The 17,064-nt window shown below is 35.3% G+C and overlaps 3 protein-coding genes across 4 annotated transcripts; 2 read left to right on the top strand and 1 right to left on the bottom strand.

The window, feature by feature from the left end:
- The first annotated feature begins 522 nt into the window (after positions 1–522).
- On the top strand, positions 523–2,521 carry LOC149650462 (cytochrome P450 2J4-like). 2 transcript variants are annotated; one of them, XM_089849221.1, is made up of 5 exons: positions 523–670; positions 812–961; positions 1,026–1,234; positions 1,826–1,951; positions 2,030–2,521. In XM_089849221.1, exons 2-5 carry the CDS (start codon positions 867–869, stop codon positions 2,158–2,160), a joined length of 561 nt encoding a protein of 186 aa, XP_089705347.1. In that variant the 5' UTR covers positions 523–670; positions 812–866; the 3' UTR covers positions 2,161–2,521. The 2 variants fall into 2 exon arrangements, with proteins under 2 accessions (XP_089705347.1, XP_089705348.1); XM_089849222.1 differs by having other exon boundaries at positions 523–961.
- Positions 2,522–9,456: 6,935 nt separating this feature from the next.
- Positions 9,457–11,387, top strand: LOC149650463 (uncharacterized). Its single transcript, XM_089849207.1, has 3 exons — positions 9,457–9,648; positions 9,714–9,996; positions 10,100–11,387. Exons 1-3 carry the CDS (start codon positions 9,457–9,459, stop codon positions 10,900–10,902), a joined length of 1,278 nt encoding a protein of 425 aa, XP_089705333.1. The 3' UTR covers positions 10,903–11,387.
- A 1,475-nt stretch (positions 11,388–12,862) lies between these two features.
- Positions 12,863–14,325, bottom strand: LOC149650464 (uncharacterized). The gene is made up of 3 exons (XM_089849208.1): positions 14,044–14,325; positions 12,979–13,967; positions 12,863–12,935 (listed from the first exon to the last, which is right to left on the bottom strand). The coding sequence occupies exons 1-3, from the start codon at positions 14,323–14,325 to the stop codon at positions 12,863–12,865; spliced, it is 1,344 nt and encodes a 447-aa protein (XP_089705334.1).
- Between the last annotated feature and the right edge of the window lie 2,739 nt (positions 14,326–17,064).

A 17,064-nucleotide genomic window follows, 5' to 3' on the forward strand; every position in this document is an offset into this window, starting at 1 on the left:
CTTGATAACACACCAACGGTTGGCCCTCTGGTAGCGGTTTCTGAATTTTCCCTAGAAAACGTGAGAAGCTCGTGGCGGTAGACGGCCGAACTAGATTCAAGCAGTCGCGTCCGTGTTCCGCGGCTTTAGGTTTAGGGGAAGGGGTAGGAAATTTTTTGGAACTCGACCAATTTTTTCTCTCTAGTGTAGGCACGATGGAAGCGGCATAAAATCCTCAAATTTGTTCAATAGTGCCAGGATCTACTACCAATGCTAGAGCTCTTTACTTCTAGTCTCATCTTACTTCTGGTAATGCTAGAGACTCGCAGTTCGAGAACGACAAGCGAGAATTGACTGCACTCGGTTAATTTTGCAGTCCACTAGGTCCTATTCAGTCTGTACTATAAGCCTGTGACAGCGCCAAAACCAGTCGTCGCTTTACGAAAATCTATCTCACGTTTCATCTACCTCATTTCATGACAAGCTCTCAGTAACAAGTGACAGACTTGTAGAACATTTCTTTTTTGCTTTTGTTGACATAGTCCAAGCGTGCCGAGCTTACTAAAGTATACCGCCCATATCTCCAAGTTTGATCTTGCTTTCTCGCCCATAGTTGACGTAGAGGATGACAAAGATAAGGCGAGGAGGTCAATCCGCCCATGTGCAAAGGATGTGCGTCCTAAAACTAAACGTACCGAAAATTGTTTTTACTACCCCCCTATTTTCCCATTTTTCGGCGGATTTTATAAATCGCGTTTCTATCTCCCTCTCTTTCTCCTCTTTGATTTATCCATCGTTACAGGCGCGAATCTTACGAAGTAAATTTTTATAGAAAGTCCGCGGACTCTGAAGTCTTAGCTACTATAGTTCAACGGAACGCTGAAGAAATGATAGCTGATATGTTGTCCGAGAAAGTCGCCTTTAATCCAAAGCCTAGATTGCAAAATTTCATCTTTAACATCATATCTCAAACTGCTTTTGGGTAAAACCAGGAAACGAAACTTGCCGAATATCATGGGTTTAATCTATTATTACTAAAACTTTAGATTGGACGAGTTAACCGAAGCAGAGCGTCAAATAATGATGAAAGAGTTTGATCTTGTTCACGAGAGTATGACCATTTCCCCCGGAGACTTTTCGCCTATTCTTTATCCGTTTTTTCGCAAGTTTGAAAAGACTATACAAAACGCAGCGGAAGCTGTTGGGGCATTTTTGATGGACAGATTGAAAGAAATTAAGAAAGATTACAATCCTGGTTATAAATTATTTTTATTTAAGAAACAACTAACCATTAAAGGGAGGGTGAAGTAGAAAATCAAGTGATTTTTTTATCGATTCTTCTACTAATTATAAGACCAGTCTGCATAGTCAAACATTCAGGAAATACTTCCGAATGATTTTAAAATTCAAATTAGGTTCAGATTTTAGGGATAATTTTAAAGAAAGTCCTCCGACCAATCGCGTAACGCCCTGCCTTTTTATCAACAAAATTCTCGTGGCACGCTCCATGTCTCGCGCCACGATTGTCACGTTGCGCGCCTAATTTTATCAAATCTCGTGATAAATTTCATTCGACACGGAACGTGCCACGAGAATTTTGTTAACAAGAAGGCAGGGCGTTACGCGATTGGTCGGAGGTCCTTCTTTAAAATTATCTTTAAAATCTGAACCTAATTTGAATTTTAAAATCATTCGGAAGTATTTCCTCAATGTTTCACTATGCAGACTGGTTTTATAATTAGTAGAACATTTGATAAAAAATCACTTGATTTTCCACTTCCCCCTCCCTTTAAGAGAAATCTATATCTACGTGTAATAACTCTAAATATATATATATATACTCTAGATGAATTACGTCACTTCACGGATTCCGTGATCGCTTCTGGTATCGAAGCTGAATCCGAGGAATCTGAAAACAAAACTTACTTAACTGATCGCCATTTGCAACGAATATTAGGCGACCTTTTTTTGGGTATTGTTAAGGCATTGTTTTTAACGCGATAGACCATTAAAAATAGCTGTCTCTTAAACGCTATACTTATGTTTTCAGCTGGTACCGACGCAACTACAACTGCCATCACGTGGGTATTCGAAGCTTTAGCTGCCTTTCCTGAAATTCAGGAAAAAATTCGTGAAGAAATAGACGACAACATAGGTACAAACGTTTTCGTAATTGCGTAGGATTCAATAGATGGGTCGCGGGGAGTTCTTCTCCTCTCCCGTCTTAACGGTCTTACGTTATTATGAAACTTAAAGGCTTTCTTCCAAAGAAAACGGTTCTAGCGAACTGAAAACCGAGCATCGAGACTAAGAATGTAGTGACCGTGCCGATTTTCGAATCCCCGCTGGGGTAAAAGATGGAAGGGTTCTCTCTAACTGAAAATCGTGCAATGTGGTTCTAGCGAACTAAAGATGAACAACAGAAATCCTTTTCATCTTTTTTCCTCTCGAATTTTGCTTTCCTCGGAAGGAAATTCTCTATTGCGATTAACGCATACACAATGACGCATAAACATTTAGAGACGGTCCCCATCCCTACTTTAAGAAGGTTCTGTTCGGATCTCAATTGAGCTACGCTTTTCAACACTTAGCCTACCGCTGTAGTTTTTAGTGTATTATCGTTGTTTTAATATCATAAAGAAAATAATATAAGAAATATTTAGCCCTGAATTCTACATATTTCTATAATTTAGTATAAATTTAGTTAATCAATTTAGAAACTCTGGTCTGGAGAGTTTTAATTTACAATATAATGTTTGAAACATTAATTAGGATAGCAAATTATCTTAATTATCGCTTCTGATTCTATTACGTAACCACACGTATCTAAACAGAATTTCATCTTATACAGTGTGATCCATTGTTCTATGGCATTTTGCCTCATGGAATACCGTTTACGAGTTATAATTGGAGTGTTTTACGGATGACCCCTAATTTAGCATTGTCCATCAGTTTCTTACTTAATTTTAAGCAGTCATCTGTGTAAAACATCTATCACTACACTGCTTCTGCGCTTACTTCTCTGCAGGAAAGAGTGGAATAGTCTATGCACCTTATATCTAACTTCCTTGTTTCGTGGCGGAGATACTAACATAAACACCGTTTTCAGAACAGTTATTGCTAAGCCAATTTGTGAGGCAAACTTTAATTAGTATCTGCCTCAAGTAATTCCTTTGAAGACTTAAAAGTTACCCATTGTTAAGATGAATCGGCTAAGATCTGGCCGCGATTGTGAATTTTCCTCACTAAATACTACTAATTTAGGCTTAAACTTTTCTTTTTATAAAAAAAAAGTTAAATACTCTAAATTTAGATTATTAGCGGTGTATTATCAGCCATGTCTAGTCAGTCACGTGATTTGAACGAAAAGTCACTTACTTAACACCAGTCTTATTTATTTACTTATATACAATACAATTGCCCATAGAGCCATCTGAGTGGTGTAAGCATGAGCAGCGATAATATTAGGCGTTTGCTATGAGAGATAAACAAAATGAGCCTTTTTGGCAGTGGCGCCGCCAGGGGGTAGGCAGGGTAGGCTACAGCCTACCCATAAATTTCAGAGGGGCCCCGAAATTAGGTTTCCATTGTTGGAACTCCTAAAGTTCCAATAACGAATTTTTTAATTGTGTTTATAATTTCGTTACAATGTTTAATTTGTAATGAATTTTACATGCTTCTTTCATAACACCTTTAAAAATATCAGTTTAAAATACCTTTATAAATTGTAGCTTCGAAATAAAATTGTCAAAGTTGATTTATAATGCACTAAAATTTTACGAAGAAAAATATATATAGAAAGAAAACGGTTAAAACCCATGTCTAACCAAAATACGCAAAATTCTTGTAAAGGAAGAGAAGAAAACTCTCCAAAATATTCAGAACGTTATAATATTTGTATCGGAAATGACGTTCTCGCGAAGCTCTGTATAAAGAGTTAAAAATAAGAAAGAGTATATAAAATTTTTGGAAGTTTTGAAATATTTTGAATATCAGCCACATCGTATGATGTACATCAACGATGAGGCTCTAAGTTTAACCCGCCCTGTTGTCATTCTCGTAGTAGTAGTAGTGTAAAATATTTTGGTTCGTCATTGAAGGGACAGTGAACGGAAGAGAATTGTTGTGAGCTGATATTTTTCGTTCTTTTATACATGGATAGGGATTGTAGTAATAAGTTTAAGCATTGACCTTAAAGCCCTGCTTTCATGAGAGCGATTTGCGAGAAAAATACAGCGATTTGCGAGAAAAATACAGCGATTTGCGAGAAAAATACAGCGATTTGCGAGAAAAAACCTGAAAAAAATCGCGCGAGAATTTTTCTTGCCTGTTTTCATGTTTGCGAGAGCTTTGAGACAATAGCGAGAAAGAGCCTGCGAGATCTATTTTAGCGATATCGCAAACGTCTGTCCGGTTTTGATTTCTTCGCTCTCGCTTCAGCGATTTTTATAAGATTCCTCTACGTCACAACTTAGCTAAAGTTAATCAGCCAATAAAACTGAATAAAAATTGTCACGCGCTTTTTGTTAAATTATTTACCAACATTAGGCCTAATTTTAAAAACTGCGGGAAAGGACTTTTTTCTCTTTGAGCGCGTGCAGGATAGAGACGGTTATTAACATTAGGCTTAAGTTTTGAGAAACCATTTATATATTTCTTTATTTTTTTATTACAATCTTAAATCTGTCGGAAGAAAATGCCTACGAATAATGAATATTTCAATCCTTTTATCGAACCTTTGAACAGTATAATTAATCAAATATAAACCTGGGAATGGCGGTAATGTCAAATTTTCATCTGTGTTGAAGCTTTAGATACTACTAACCAACGTTTCATAATGTCGCTCGGATTTTCTGGTTCCCCTCACTGGGTGAGCCCACCATCTACTTTTTGTTTAAACTGTTAATTTCTGTTTAAACTGAATAAAATTTGCAAAACCAAAAGCTTCATTCTCAGAAGTAGATCCTTGAATTTATGTAGAACCGCCTTTTCATGTCGGCTTAATATGTTTATAAATCGGACGTGAAATCACATTCTTATAAAAAACCCTCTTCATGAAAACGAAAAAGTACAAGCGAGAACTTGAACTAAGTCTCGCTAAAATCTTGTAGCGATATCGCTGTTTGGAAACTCGCTCTCGCTCTCGCAAATCGCTTCGAATCTCGCTCTCATGAAAACGGGGCTTAATTGTCAAGTGAGGTTAATGATTGTGAATTGTGTTTTACGTTTTCTCGATACATCTAAAGCGAAAGAAACGATTATAGGATTGCCTTAATATAATAGAAGGTGTTAAAATCTCCCTTTTAAATTTCTGTCACCCGTTGACAATAAGGATTTCACGCATTCAATCCCGCTCCTCTATTCTAGAGGGCCGGTAGGCCCTTCTAGATAAGATCCCACACCCTCCCGTAATGTTAAATGAAAATTCACAGATTTTCGCCGATTTTCCCATAGGAATAACATGGGGTTTTTGGTGCTCCTGTACATCGAATCATTTAAAAACTAAAGCGAAGTTACGTTTCGGAATACTTTCAAATTATCAAGTAACTATTCAAGGTGTGCCTTTTTCAAGTTTCATCAAAATTAATTAAGTCTAAGTATGTTAATTTAATTAAAAATGTAAGTACCTCAAAATATTATTCTACAGCAGACGACGCTAATTGTTCATTACTCTACAGTAGACGACGCTAATTTGCCCTTTCACCGCCTTGAAACTTTAACTTGATATTTTTCAATAAATATAACACTATATTTATTAAAAATTTCTTTGGCGGGTCTATTTTTCGTTTAATTATGTGTCTCGGTTGAAATTATATACTTAAGATACCTTTTTAATTTATATTTTAGATGTTAGTTTCGACCAAGGCTTAAGTTGCCTTACTTAGGCCATGGATTTATAATAGAAGCTTACGCTTCATGGATATTTCACTGTAGCCTTCAGTAAGGCATAAGGATAGATGGATCAGTGTTGGAAATAAGGATTTTTTTTTTAAACTGGACCTGTGGCCTAGGTATTTTTATTAAAACAACTGGCCACGGTGCCACTCACTGTAAACGTACAAGGGCAGTGAACGCAATGTCATGGATAATTGTAATCGTAGAGTGGACTGTAAAAGATACGGATTTGATAGTTTAAAAATCGTGGCAGGATGTTGGTTTTGAAGTTGACTATTAAGCTCGGGTTCTAAAACGAATTGTGAGCCGTATCTTATAAGAATTAGTAGAAGTGTAGAACCATTTTTAACCTCGTCCTAGAAGTGAAAAATATCGCATTTCAGGCAAAAAATTGTTTTATAATAGATTAATACAAATGCAGACTGAAGGAACAGATATTATATAAAAAAGGACTTGGTTTGCCCAAGCCTGAAAAACAAAACGATAAGAGTTTTTTCCAGTTGACTGAAGCGCGGATATTTTATTTTTCTATATAATTTTAAAGACAATCCGTATTTTACTACTCTTTAGAATTTAATTCAATCTCCTGATTTTACTGGTAATGGATTTATTTCCTATAAATTAATTGAAATAAAAAATTACTTATCTCAGATTTTTCAGGATAAAATTTTACGAAAATGGAATTGTTGAAAAATCTGAGATAAGTAATTTTTTATTTCAATTAATTTATAGGAAATAAATCCATTACCAGTAAAATCAGGAGATTGAATTAAATTCTAAAGAGTAGTAAAATACGGATTGTCTTTAAAATTATATAGAAAAATAAAATATCCGCGCTTCAGTCAACTGGAAAAAACTCTTATCGTTTTGTTTTTCAGGCTTGGGCAAACCAAGTCCTTTTTTATATAATTTAAACATTGAAGGAAATCGATGTTAACTTTAAATGCAAAAGCAAGTATACAGGGTGTTTCTGGAAAGTCTGGCACAAATTAACAGGCATGTTCCTTGGGTCAAAAGGAGTCCGAAAGGTCCTATGACGTTTTGGGGTAAAGCGCTCCGTTGCGACGTTATGGGCTCTCAAAAGTAGGCCGAAAAACAAGGTGATTTTGTAGAATTATAGCACTAGTATTGTGGTTTTGATCCAATTGTTTTCGATTATTGAGCATAAGGCAATGATCGAAATAAGTTCAAACCTAGTGGAAGACCGTGAACGTGTTAAACGGCCAAAAGCGTTAATCCCTTTATTTTTATTAATGATTGTAATTAAAGGTAAGGAAAGTAGCTCAGATATTGGTTACTTGTTTGTTCAGATGTACTGGTAACTGACTAGTCTTTTATTCTTTATTTGAATTAGACTCATAACCTTTACAATAATTCGAATGAACCCCATTACATTTACAATAATTCGAGTCGAACCCATTACATTTACCATAATTCGAATGAACCCCATTACATTTACAATAATTCTAATGAACGCCATTACATTTAAAATAATTCTAATGAACCCCATTACATAAATTTACAATAATTCTAATGAACCCCATTACATTTACAATAATTCTAATGAACCCCATTACATTTACAATAATTCGAATCGAACCCCATACTTTTACAATAATTCGAATGATACCCAATCAGGGGCGGACTGGAAAGCTGCACAACCATCTGCCACCGTTTTAAAAATGGCCCCCAAGCCGATCCCTAAAATGAGAGGGGTGTATGTCGTTATAATGCACAGGGCCGTCGAGAGAGGGGGGCAGTTCGGTACTTTTTCCTCGGGGGCCTGGCCGGGCCTCGACCCTGGTTAATTCTAGTGGATAATGGTTGTAAAAATATAAATATAAAACTTAAAAATAAATTTATCTTCAACTAGAGCTTAAACAGTAAAATTCAAAAAGTGATGAAGAGTAGTAGTTTTAAAACTTTAGCCTTCTCTTAATGTGCTCTCAGTCCCTTGTTTTCCCCTTTTATCACTAAGCATGAAAGTAAAATATAATCGGAGGTTTAAGTTTTGTTTCTCTCGCGATAGGCCACGGAAAAGATTCAACATCTTCTGGGCCGTCGAGAGAAGGGGGCGATTCGGTCCATTTTCCCGGGACCCGTACCTCTCGGGGGGGGTGTAACTCGTATCAGCAATTCTCGGAAGAGCAGTTCTCGAAATAGCAACCGCGATTCCAAAAAACAGCGGCGTTAAACAAAACTGCTCTTCAAGAAATAGCAGCTGCTAATTTAGAAATAGCGGCTGCTAATTTAGAAATAGCGGCTGCTATTTTGGGAAATAGCAGTGTTAGTCTTGAGTTTTGAGCATTTCTTAACAATACAGTTATGTTCGTTGGTTTTTATGTTAGTTTATTCAGTGATCATTTAATCAGTAATGTGACCTAATTTTTTAAAAAAGGCATATTATTATTTGGGAAGTCAATGAAGATAAACACAATAATTTAGAAAAGGCGTAACATTGGTAATGTGGCATATTTTTTTTGGAAAAGGCATATTATTATTTGGGAAGTCAATGAAGAAAAACAAAAATATTTTGGAAATGGCGTAACATTGGTAGTGACCTAATTTTTTTTGGAAAAGGCATATTATTAATTGGAAAGTCAATGAAGATAAACAACAATATTTTGGAAAAGGCGTAACATTGTTACACTATTTCCAAAATATAACTAACCTAACTCAAACCAATCGAAAAAAAACCCCTTAAAATCCCAACCCAACCCAACCTGGCCTGACCTAATACTATTGAGTTCAAATAATCAAATTTAACCAAACCAAATTATCCGTATCTGGCATAGTTCTATTTGAGTTCATATAACCCAGCCTACACCATAATAAATAACTATAGTTTTTCGCATCCCCGTTTTTCTGCTCTTTTGAGAACTGCTGTAACGGTACGCCACGTTTACGAGAACAACTGTATCGGTAACTGCTGCAACGGGTAAACTGTCATTTCGGGAAAACTGCTATTTAGGGAACCGCTGTTATGAGGACCGCTATTTAGGGAACCGCTGTTATGAGGACCGCTATTTAGGAAACCGCTGTTATGAGGACCGCTATTTAGGAAACCGCTCATGTGAGGGCTTCCCCCTCTCGGGGGCCCGACCGGGCCTCGACCTTGGTTAATTCTAGTGGGTAATGGTTGTGAAAATATGCATTTAAATATAAATATAAATATAAAACTTAAAAATATATTTATCTTCAACTAGAGCTTAAACAGTAAAAATAAAAAAGTGATGAAGAGTAGTAGTTTTATCAAAGAGGAGGGAAATAGGGAGAGATAATCACTAGGGCAGCCGTGATCCATCTAGAGGGGAAAATTTGTGATACGCGGCGGCTCTTAACGCGCAACTTATTCGCGCACAGTTGATATTATTGGTTCTCCTCTCTCTGGCTACTACGTCACCAAAATTGCTCGGAAAGGTTTAAAGGTTGTTAAAACGTACGCTTTAAAAATAAAAAGCCGAGGCTTAAGTGAAATGTTCAGTCAAGTTTATTTATCAGAGGTAATTTAAAATGGTTTACCACAAAAAATGCTGCTACTTGAATTGTAGTAGCAATACGCGATATTCAAGTAATCCAAAAATGAACGGGATAACTTTTAAACCATTTCCAAAACCTATAACCAAACATCAACAATGTGTGAAATGGATAAATAACTGTGGCAGGTCAGACCTTACTCCGGATTTAATTAAAAAACATCATTTCGTATGCTCAAGCCATTTTTCTAATGGTGATAATGATCCATTAGAAGGATTTGGTGTTATATGTTTACAAGTAAGATATTTTGAATATTTTCCTAAAACATTACACGGCTCTAATCTTATACTATCTATCGTTAGGATTATACTGAAAAATTAAAAGTGCCAACTCCTATCTCTTCAAAGAAGAGGGCAAACATAGAAAATAATAACCATAACAAAGAATCAGGAAGCGTATGCGTAGAAAAAAGAGTTGGTGGAAACGTCATAAAGAAGACTAGAGAAGCATTTAAAAATATTCCAATAAACATTCCTTTGGATTTATCCAAGCCAAAAATCCAAGAAACTGCAATAAAAGCTGATTTAAAAATTGAAAAGCCTAAAGTACCAAAACTGTATATTTCAAGAAACTTTGAGCCCTCAGGTATGATTATATTTCTTTGATTTATAAATGATTTTTATGAATTTAAATTGATTGAAACGACTTTGATGAAATTAAAATCATTTAAACATAAATTATTTCCTAGATTTTAACGAAGCTTTCTTCATCAATCATGAAGAAATTTTAATAATCAATACCTGCAAGTTAATGGAAAATGCTATATTTACTACTGATGGCGAAAATATGGCAATTGCAGATATTGTAAAGAATCCTGAGAATATACGATTTTCAGATGAAGTTATCAAAAAGCTTTCTACTTTAAATAGCAGAAATATAGATGATAAAATATCTTTTGAAACACACGCAAAGAAATTGAGGCTAGATTCAGATTTAATAGATGAGTTTTTGGTTGTATTTAACGTATTTGAGAATTTTACAAACTTAACCGCAAATTCGCAAGAGTTAATAGTCTGTAATTGGCTACGTAGATTGTTAGCTATGGTTTTAGTACAGTGGGTGCGTTTAAAGCCAGATCACATCGACCCAAATGCTGAAAAATTAGATTTAGAGCAGTCTTGTAAACACTTATCCAAAGAAAAGATTTCTCAGAAAGAAACTTGGGTTGTACATCATATAGGAGGTTATATTTTATGTAAAATGGCCAAAAAATATGATGATACGCAACTTCTGGAGCTCTTTGAAAATTCGGTCAAAAAAGTGAACTGTGATATTCCAGAGCGATCATTTGCTTATTGGTCTTATCTCTTAAGCCGTGGAGGTTTAATATATTTAACTGCAAATGCTTATAGAATGTTTGATTTAATAAACAACATTTGTAAGCCTCATTTTGAAAAATCAGTTAAAACTGTTGATAGGAAAACTATCTTGGGAAATGAGCTTCAAAGCAGTGAAGCTAGTAAATATTTTGACATGTTATGGGGGGGGTGAGAATTCTAAGTCTAGAGAGAAAGCTAAAAAGATGTTGTTTGATACTTTTATTAATTGCCGGGGCAAAGCAGTTAGGAATTTTTACAAAATTAAGCTAAACCAGTTGAAGCGCGCAACACTCGCAAAGAAACGGGGTTTGCGGAAAAGTTTAAAGGAAGGGATGACTTGCACTTGTAAACATGAAAAACCGTGATAATTTTTTAAAAGTAGGAGTGACTTGCACATGTAAACATGAAAAACTGTGATAATTTATTAAAATAAGGGGTGACAGGAAGAAGCGTGATAATTTTTTAAACAAGTGCGACTTGCACTTGTAAACTAAAAAAACCCCTGATAAATTTTTAAAAGTATCAATAAATTCCAAATCAAAGTGAGCAATGAAGTTAGTTCCTAACAAATATTATTGTATTAAGTTCCTAATTAATATTTTTGGTGTAAGTTTCTAATAAATACTTTTAATGTAAATTCAAATAAAAAGTGTGCAATAAACATTTTTAATTTTTTTTTAATTTCTGTGTATTTCCTCTCTTGGACTTTACAATCAATGGACGCATAATTTTAAATTTACGTTCGCTAAACCCAAAAGTAAGGAGGTCTGGATTTTCGTGGCTTCCTATAGCTCTCCTGTGTTTGCCAAAATGTTGCTCGAGGGGATCTTGGTTGAATCGATTTGTGAGGACAAACGTGGCTCCCTTAGAAAGCAAAAATTTTGTCACTTCCGAAATTGAATTTACTGGAATATATAAAATAATCAAATAAGTTCACACCCTTGATTAATAATGAATCTATGATTATTAACCTGTTATATGTAAACCATTTAAGCTTGGGGCGCTCAACATCATTAATTGTTTCCCTTCTTTGCTAAATGTAGTTTGTTCAACTTCCGAACTCCATTCTCTTAGGTATCCTAAGAATTCCTTCTCTAACCACTATAACCCAAAAATTCCTTACGGTGTTATAACTATTAGCAAACTTTAATTATTGAAAAGTCTAACCTCGAATCTGCTATCAGTTAGTGATGTAAAGGGCTCCAAGTTTGGATTTCTTTTCGACTTGCCTTGCGCCAGGTTTCTTGTATTGAATATGTCGAACATTTTGTTAAAAATTCTAATAAACTTGACTGTTTCTGAAGCTTCTTCACCCACTAGCTGCTCCATTGCCGAAGCAACGCTTGCACTTAAAACTTGTGTTGCATATTTTACTCTCATTTTGTAGAATGGTCCAAGAGCTATATGCTCATTGGTGAGTTTGGGACACAGTCTTAAATGTGATGAGCAATCTTTCCGAAACATTTGTACAACATGAGACCACAGTATGTGTTTCCCGTTCTTTTTAAGCATTCGATCTTTTGTACTAGAACCACTGTCAAATAAGGAGTTTCTTACAGTTTTTATCAAATGTGGAGGGTCGGAAATGTAGTATATATAGCGAGGATCGCTTCTGGGGGCATAGGGATTTTTCCCTTTATACCCAACACCCTTTTCTTCATCGTAGCATGTGCTCATTTTTATGAATTTCTGATTTATACCAGATTTATCACAAATTATGGTCAATACTTTAAAACCATTGTTCTCCATAACTTCAATTGACTCTTGCATGATTGAATAAAGTTCTTCAGCTTTCATGTCACTGCATGGAAAATATGCTAAGACGTGTTTAAAATTTGTTGTAATTCCTCGAACCATCAATGCCATAACATGAGTCGCTAATGGTGGGTCTGAGCAATTTTCGCCAGTTTTTTTGGTTTCTTCAGCCTTTAACTTCTCTCCAACGTCGTTTAGGTGGCAAAAGCCTACCACATCTCCAGTACTTGCCTTGTAAACCAAATCATCTTTGATCTTCATTTCGTCTACCATGATAGAGAAATATTGTTGATGTTCACAAACTGATTCTAAATCTATTTTATTCTTCATTTCAACTATTGCTTCTTTCGTAAATCCGCTCTTTGCAGAAAACGTGGTCACGTAATTATAGAGTGTGGGTGGTGATGGTAGAGGGATAACGTGTCTAAATGCGTCATAGGCTGCTGCTGACTTAGCTCTTACAAAAGAACACCACTGAATAATAGACTTATGCCATTTTTGCGGTCTCTTCTTTTTGTTCTTTAGTAGTTGAAATTGTTGTTTCATCATAAGACGATAGAAGTTTTCTTTGGTACAGAATGGGTTTTCCTCTACAATTTCTCCAAATATTTCCTCACCTATTGCTTGTCGTTGAGACTCAAATAACTGTTTACATTTTTTCCTAAGTCGCTTTACTGTGGTTTTCAACTGTTTATTCTCTATTCTAGACTGACGTAGCAGTTTTAACTGCTCTTTTTTAGACAAGTACCGCAAGTTTCCTTGCTTTTTGTTTTTAATTACTCTGGCCATATATTTGCTTAGTCTTGAACATTTTTGGCATTTGCTGGATATTTCCCAGTCTTTGAAAATGCTCAAGCAATCGTTTGAATGAATAGCATTAGTTAAGTCATTTAAATAATGTGATTTTGTTTCTACGTCACATCTATCCAATTCTAAAATACAATTCTCCCGATTTCCTAAACACGTTTGAAATGTGTCTAAGTACGATAGAAATTCAAGCAATTCATTCATTGTTTTCAAATTGCTTTTGAAACGTTGGGATTTAAATATTTCATGGTCACTATTAAGGGGCTTTCCAAAAATATTTATCGACACTTGGAAATGATCATTTATATCAACAAACTTGAAACCTATTTCTCGAATATTTCTGGTAGAATAAAAGTGAAGCGTACTCCCATTGGGGCTTTTTGTAACCATCCAGTTGACTGCCTGGCCAGTGTTGTTAAATTGAAATTCTGAAAACATCTTGAAGACATCTTGTAAATTAGAAAAGCTATCTTCCAGAATTTGAGTTTGACTTCCTGCTGCTAAGTATGATGTTGATATAGGCCCAGTAGGCGAAAGATCCTTTTGAATATCCATGACGTTTGCATGAGAGCCATCACTTCCGTCAGATTCCATAGACTCATTAGTTTTAGTATTTTCTCTTGTGGAAGTAGAGACGCAATCATTTGTAGTAGATACTAGATCTAGTCTTGGATCCTTATTAATCAATCAGAAATAAGTTAATGTCAATATATTTTAAGACAAATAAACATAACGCATGCTTGAGACTTACAATCATATAGTTAACGGGGTCATACACCATGGGGTCGGGAAATTCCACAGTCGGACCTGAACCACCAACAAAATGTTCTGAACAAACATAACGATTATTCGTGATGTTATCAATTGTTAAAAAATCAGGCCTTCCACAAGCTTTTATCCACCGTAAACATTGATCTCTTTTAGTTTTAGGCTTAGGAAATGGTGTGAAGAAAATTCCTTCCATATACTCCTTATGCGATGACCTTGAATCGTTTTTGCAGTCTTTGTAGCAGCAATTTTTTGTTCGAGGCATTTTCGTACACAATTTTTAATTATCCTAAATACCTAAATGACTTTAAGTTTCTGTTGTTCAACGTTTATTTTACAAAATATTATCTCCTATCTGCCCTCTTCTTTGAAGAGATAGGAGTTGGCACTTTTAATTTTTCAGTATAATCCTAACGATAGATAGTATAAGATTAAAGCCGTGTAATGTTTTAGGAAAATATTCAAAACATCTTACTTGTAAACATATAACACCAAATCCTGCTAATGGATCACTATCACCATTAGAAAAATGGCTTGAGCAAATGAGCACATTTTTGGATTACTTGAATATCGCGTATTGCTACTACAATTCAAGTAGCAGCATTTTTTGTGGTAAACCATTTTAAATTACCTCTGATAAATAAACTTGACTGAACATTTCACTTAAGCCTCGGCTTTTTATTTTTAAAGCGTACGTTTTAACAACCTTTAAACCTTTCCGAGCAATTTTGGTGACGTAGTAGCCAGAGAGAGGAGAACCAATAATATCAACTGTGCGCGAATAAGTTGCGCGTTAAGAGCCGCCGCGTATCACAAATTTTCCCCTCTCCTCATACGGATGGATCACGGCTGCCCTAGCGATTATCTCTCCCTATTTCCCTCCTCTTTGGTTTTATAACTTGAGCCTTCTCTTAATGTGCTCTTAGTCCCTTATTTTCCCCTTTTCTCACTAAGCATGAAAGTAAAATATAAACCGATTTTAAGTTTTGTTTCTCGCGGGATAGGCCAAGGTATAAAAGTTGAGTTGAAAACAATAAGACTACAAAACTATCTCTTTCCGCTTTATAAATGATTAAATGAACATTATCTTCTGAGATGCCATTTAAAAATGTCCGATTTATGGATACGTAACTATTTTGAGTTAGTGAAGGACCAATTTTGAAATATGCAAACCCTGAAAAGGAGGGCCCCTATTGACTGGGGCCCCACTGCCAGTGGCAGTTGGGGCCCTATGGCCAGTCCGCCCCTGTACCCAATTACATTGTTCTACAAAAATTGTTCAAAATGGGCACCATCAACGTTTAAGCAAACTTGCGCGCGTACGCCATGAAGCACGTTAAGGTACACACATTTAAGCCGTCTGTAAAAAACCTACAACTTCTGACGTTGAAAACTACTCTAATGTTTAGACCACCACAGCAGGGGAAAAATTCGAATTATTGTAAATGTAATGGGTTCAATTCGAATTATTGTAAATGTAATGGGTTCAATTCGAATTATTGTAAATGTAATGGGTTCAATTCGAATTATTGTAAATGTAATGGGTTCAATTCGAATTATTGTAAATGTAATGGGTTCGATTCGAATTATTGTAAATGTAATGGGTTCGATTCGAATTATTGTAAATGTAATGGGTTCGATTCGAATTATTGTAAATGTAATGGGTTCAATTCGAATTATTGTAAATGTAATGGGTTCAATTCGAATTATTGTAAATGTAATGGGTTCAATTCGAATTATTGTAAATGTAATGGGTTCAATTCGAATTATTGTAAATGTAATGGGTTCGATTCGAATTATTGTAAATGTAATGGGTTCAATTCGAATTATTGTAAATGTAATGGGTTCGATTCGAATTATTGTAAATGTAATGGGTTCGATTCGAATTATTGTAAAATTAATGGGTTCGATTCGATTTATTGTAAAATTAATGGGTTCGATTCGATTTATTGTAAAATTAATGGGTTCGATTCGATTTATTGTAAAGGTTAAGGGGTTCATTCGAATTATTGTAAAGGTTAAGGGGTTCATTCGAATTAATATTGTAAAAGTAATGGGGTTCATTCGTATTATTGTAAAAGTAATGTGCCTAATTGAAATAAAGAATAAAAGACTGGTCAGTTACCAGTACATCTGAACAAACAAGTAACCGATATCTGAGCTACTTTCTTTACCTTTAATTACAATCATTAATAAAAACAAAGGGATTAACGCTTTTGGCCGTTTAACACATTCACGGTCTTCCACTAGGTTTGAACTTATTTCGATCATTGCCTTATGCTCAATAATCGAAAACAATTGGGTCAAAACCACAATACTAGTGCTATAATTCTGCAAAATCTCCTTGTTTTTCGGCCTACTTTTGAGAGCCCATAACGTCGCAACGGAGCGCTTTACCCCAAAACGTCATAGGACCTTTCGGACTCCTTTTGACCCAAGGAACATGCCTGTTTATTTGTGCCAGACTTTCCAGAAACACCCTGTATATTGATGGTATATTTCTAATGGTTTTAAGGGGGAAGTCTAGCGATTTGAAGTACGCAGATAAGCCACTAGAGGCAGCACTTTACATTTTTGTTTTGCCTAACCGAAAATATAGATGGCTCGAAAAATCGTCTCTTGAGAAGGGCGGTTTGGGGGAGGTGCGAAAAATATCATGTCTAAATAAACTTCATGGGGACAGTCTAAGCTGCTAATGCAAGCGAAACTATTTCTATGAAACCAAAATTATGAAGGGTAAAACTGTCGAACCCTTCCTAGAAAAAGCAGGGAAGGTTAATCCCTAACAGGACAAAGAAGATGGGATGGGGTTTTGAGAAATAGTTGGTATCTATCAAACCATTTGAAGGGTTGAAACTATGCATTTACGACTTAAAAATGGAGTTTTATTTAAAAAGAAGTACTCTCACAGAAACAAGGAATATAATATTTTTGCCTTATAGAAATGACAGATTTCATAGTGAATACCTGTTAAATATAGTTCGATTTGTCCTATAAATCGCGC

Source organism: Phalangium opilio, unplaced genomic scaffold, assembly GCF_054372755.1.
Source record: "Phalangium opilio isolate 3A_F unplaced genomic scaffold, DU_Popi_V2 ptg000087l_1, whole genome shotgun sequence".
NCBI classification, from domain to species: Eukaryota; Metazoa; Arthropoda; class Arachnida; order Opiliones; family Phalangiidae; genus Phalangium; species Phalangium opilio.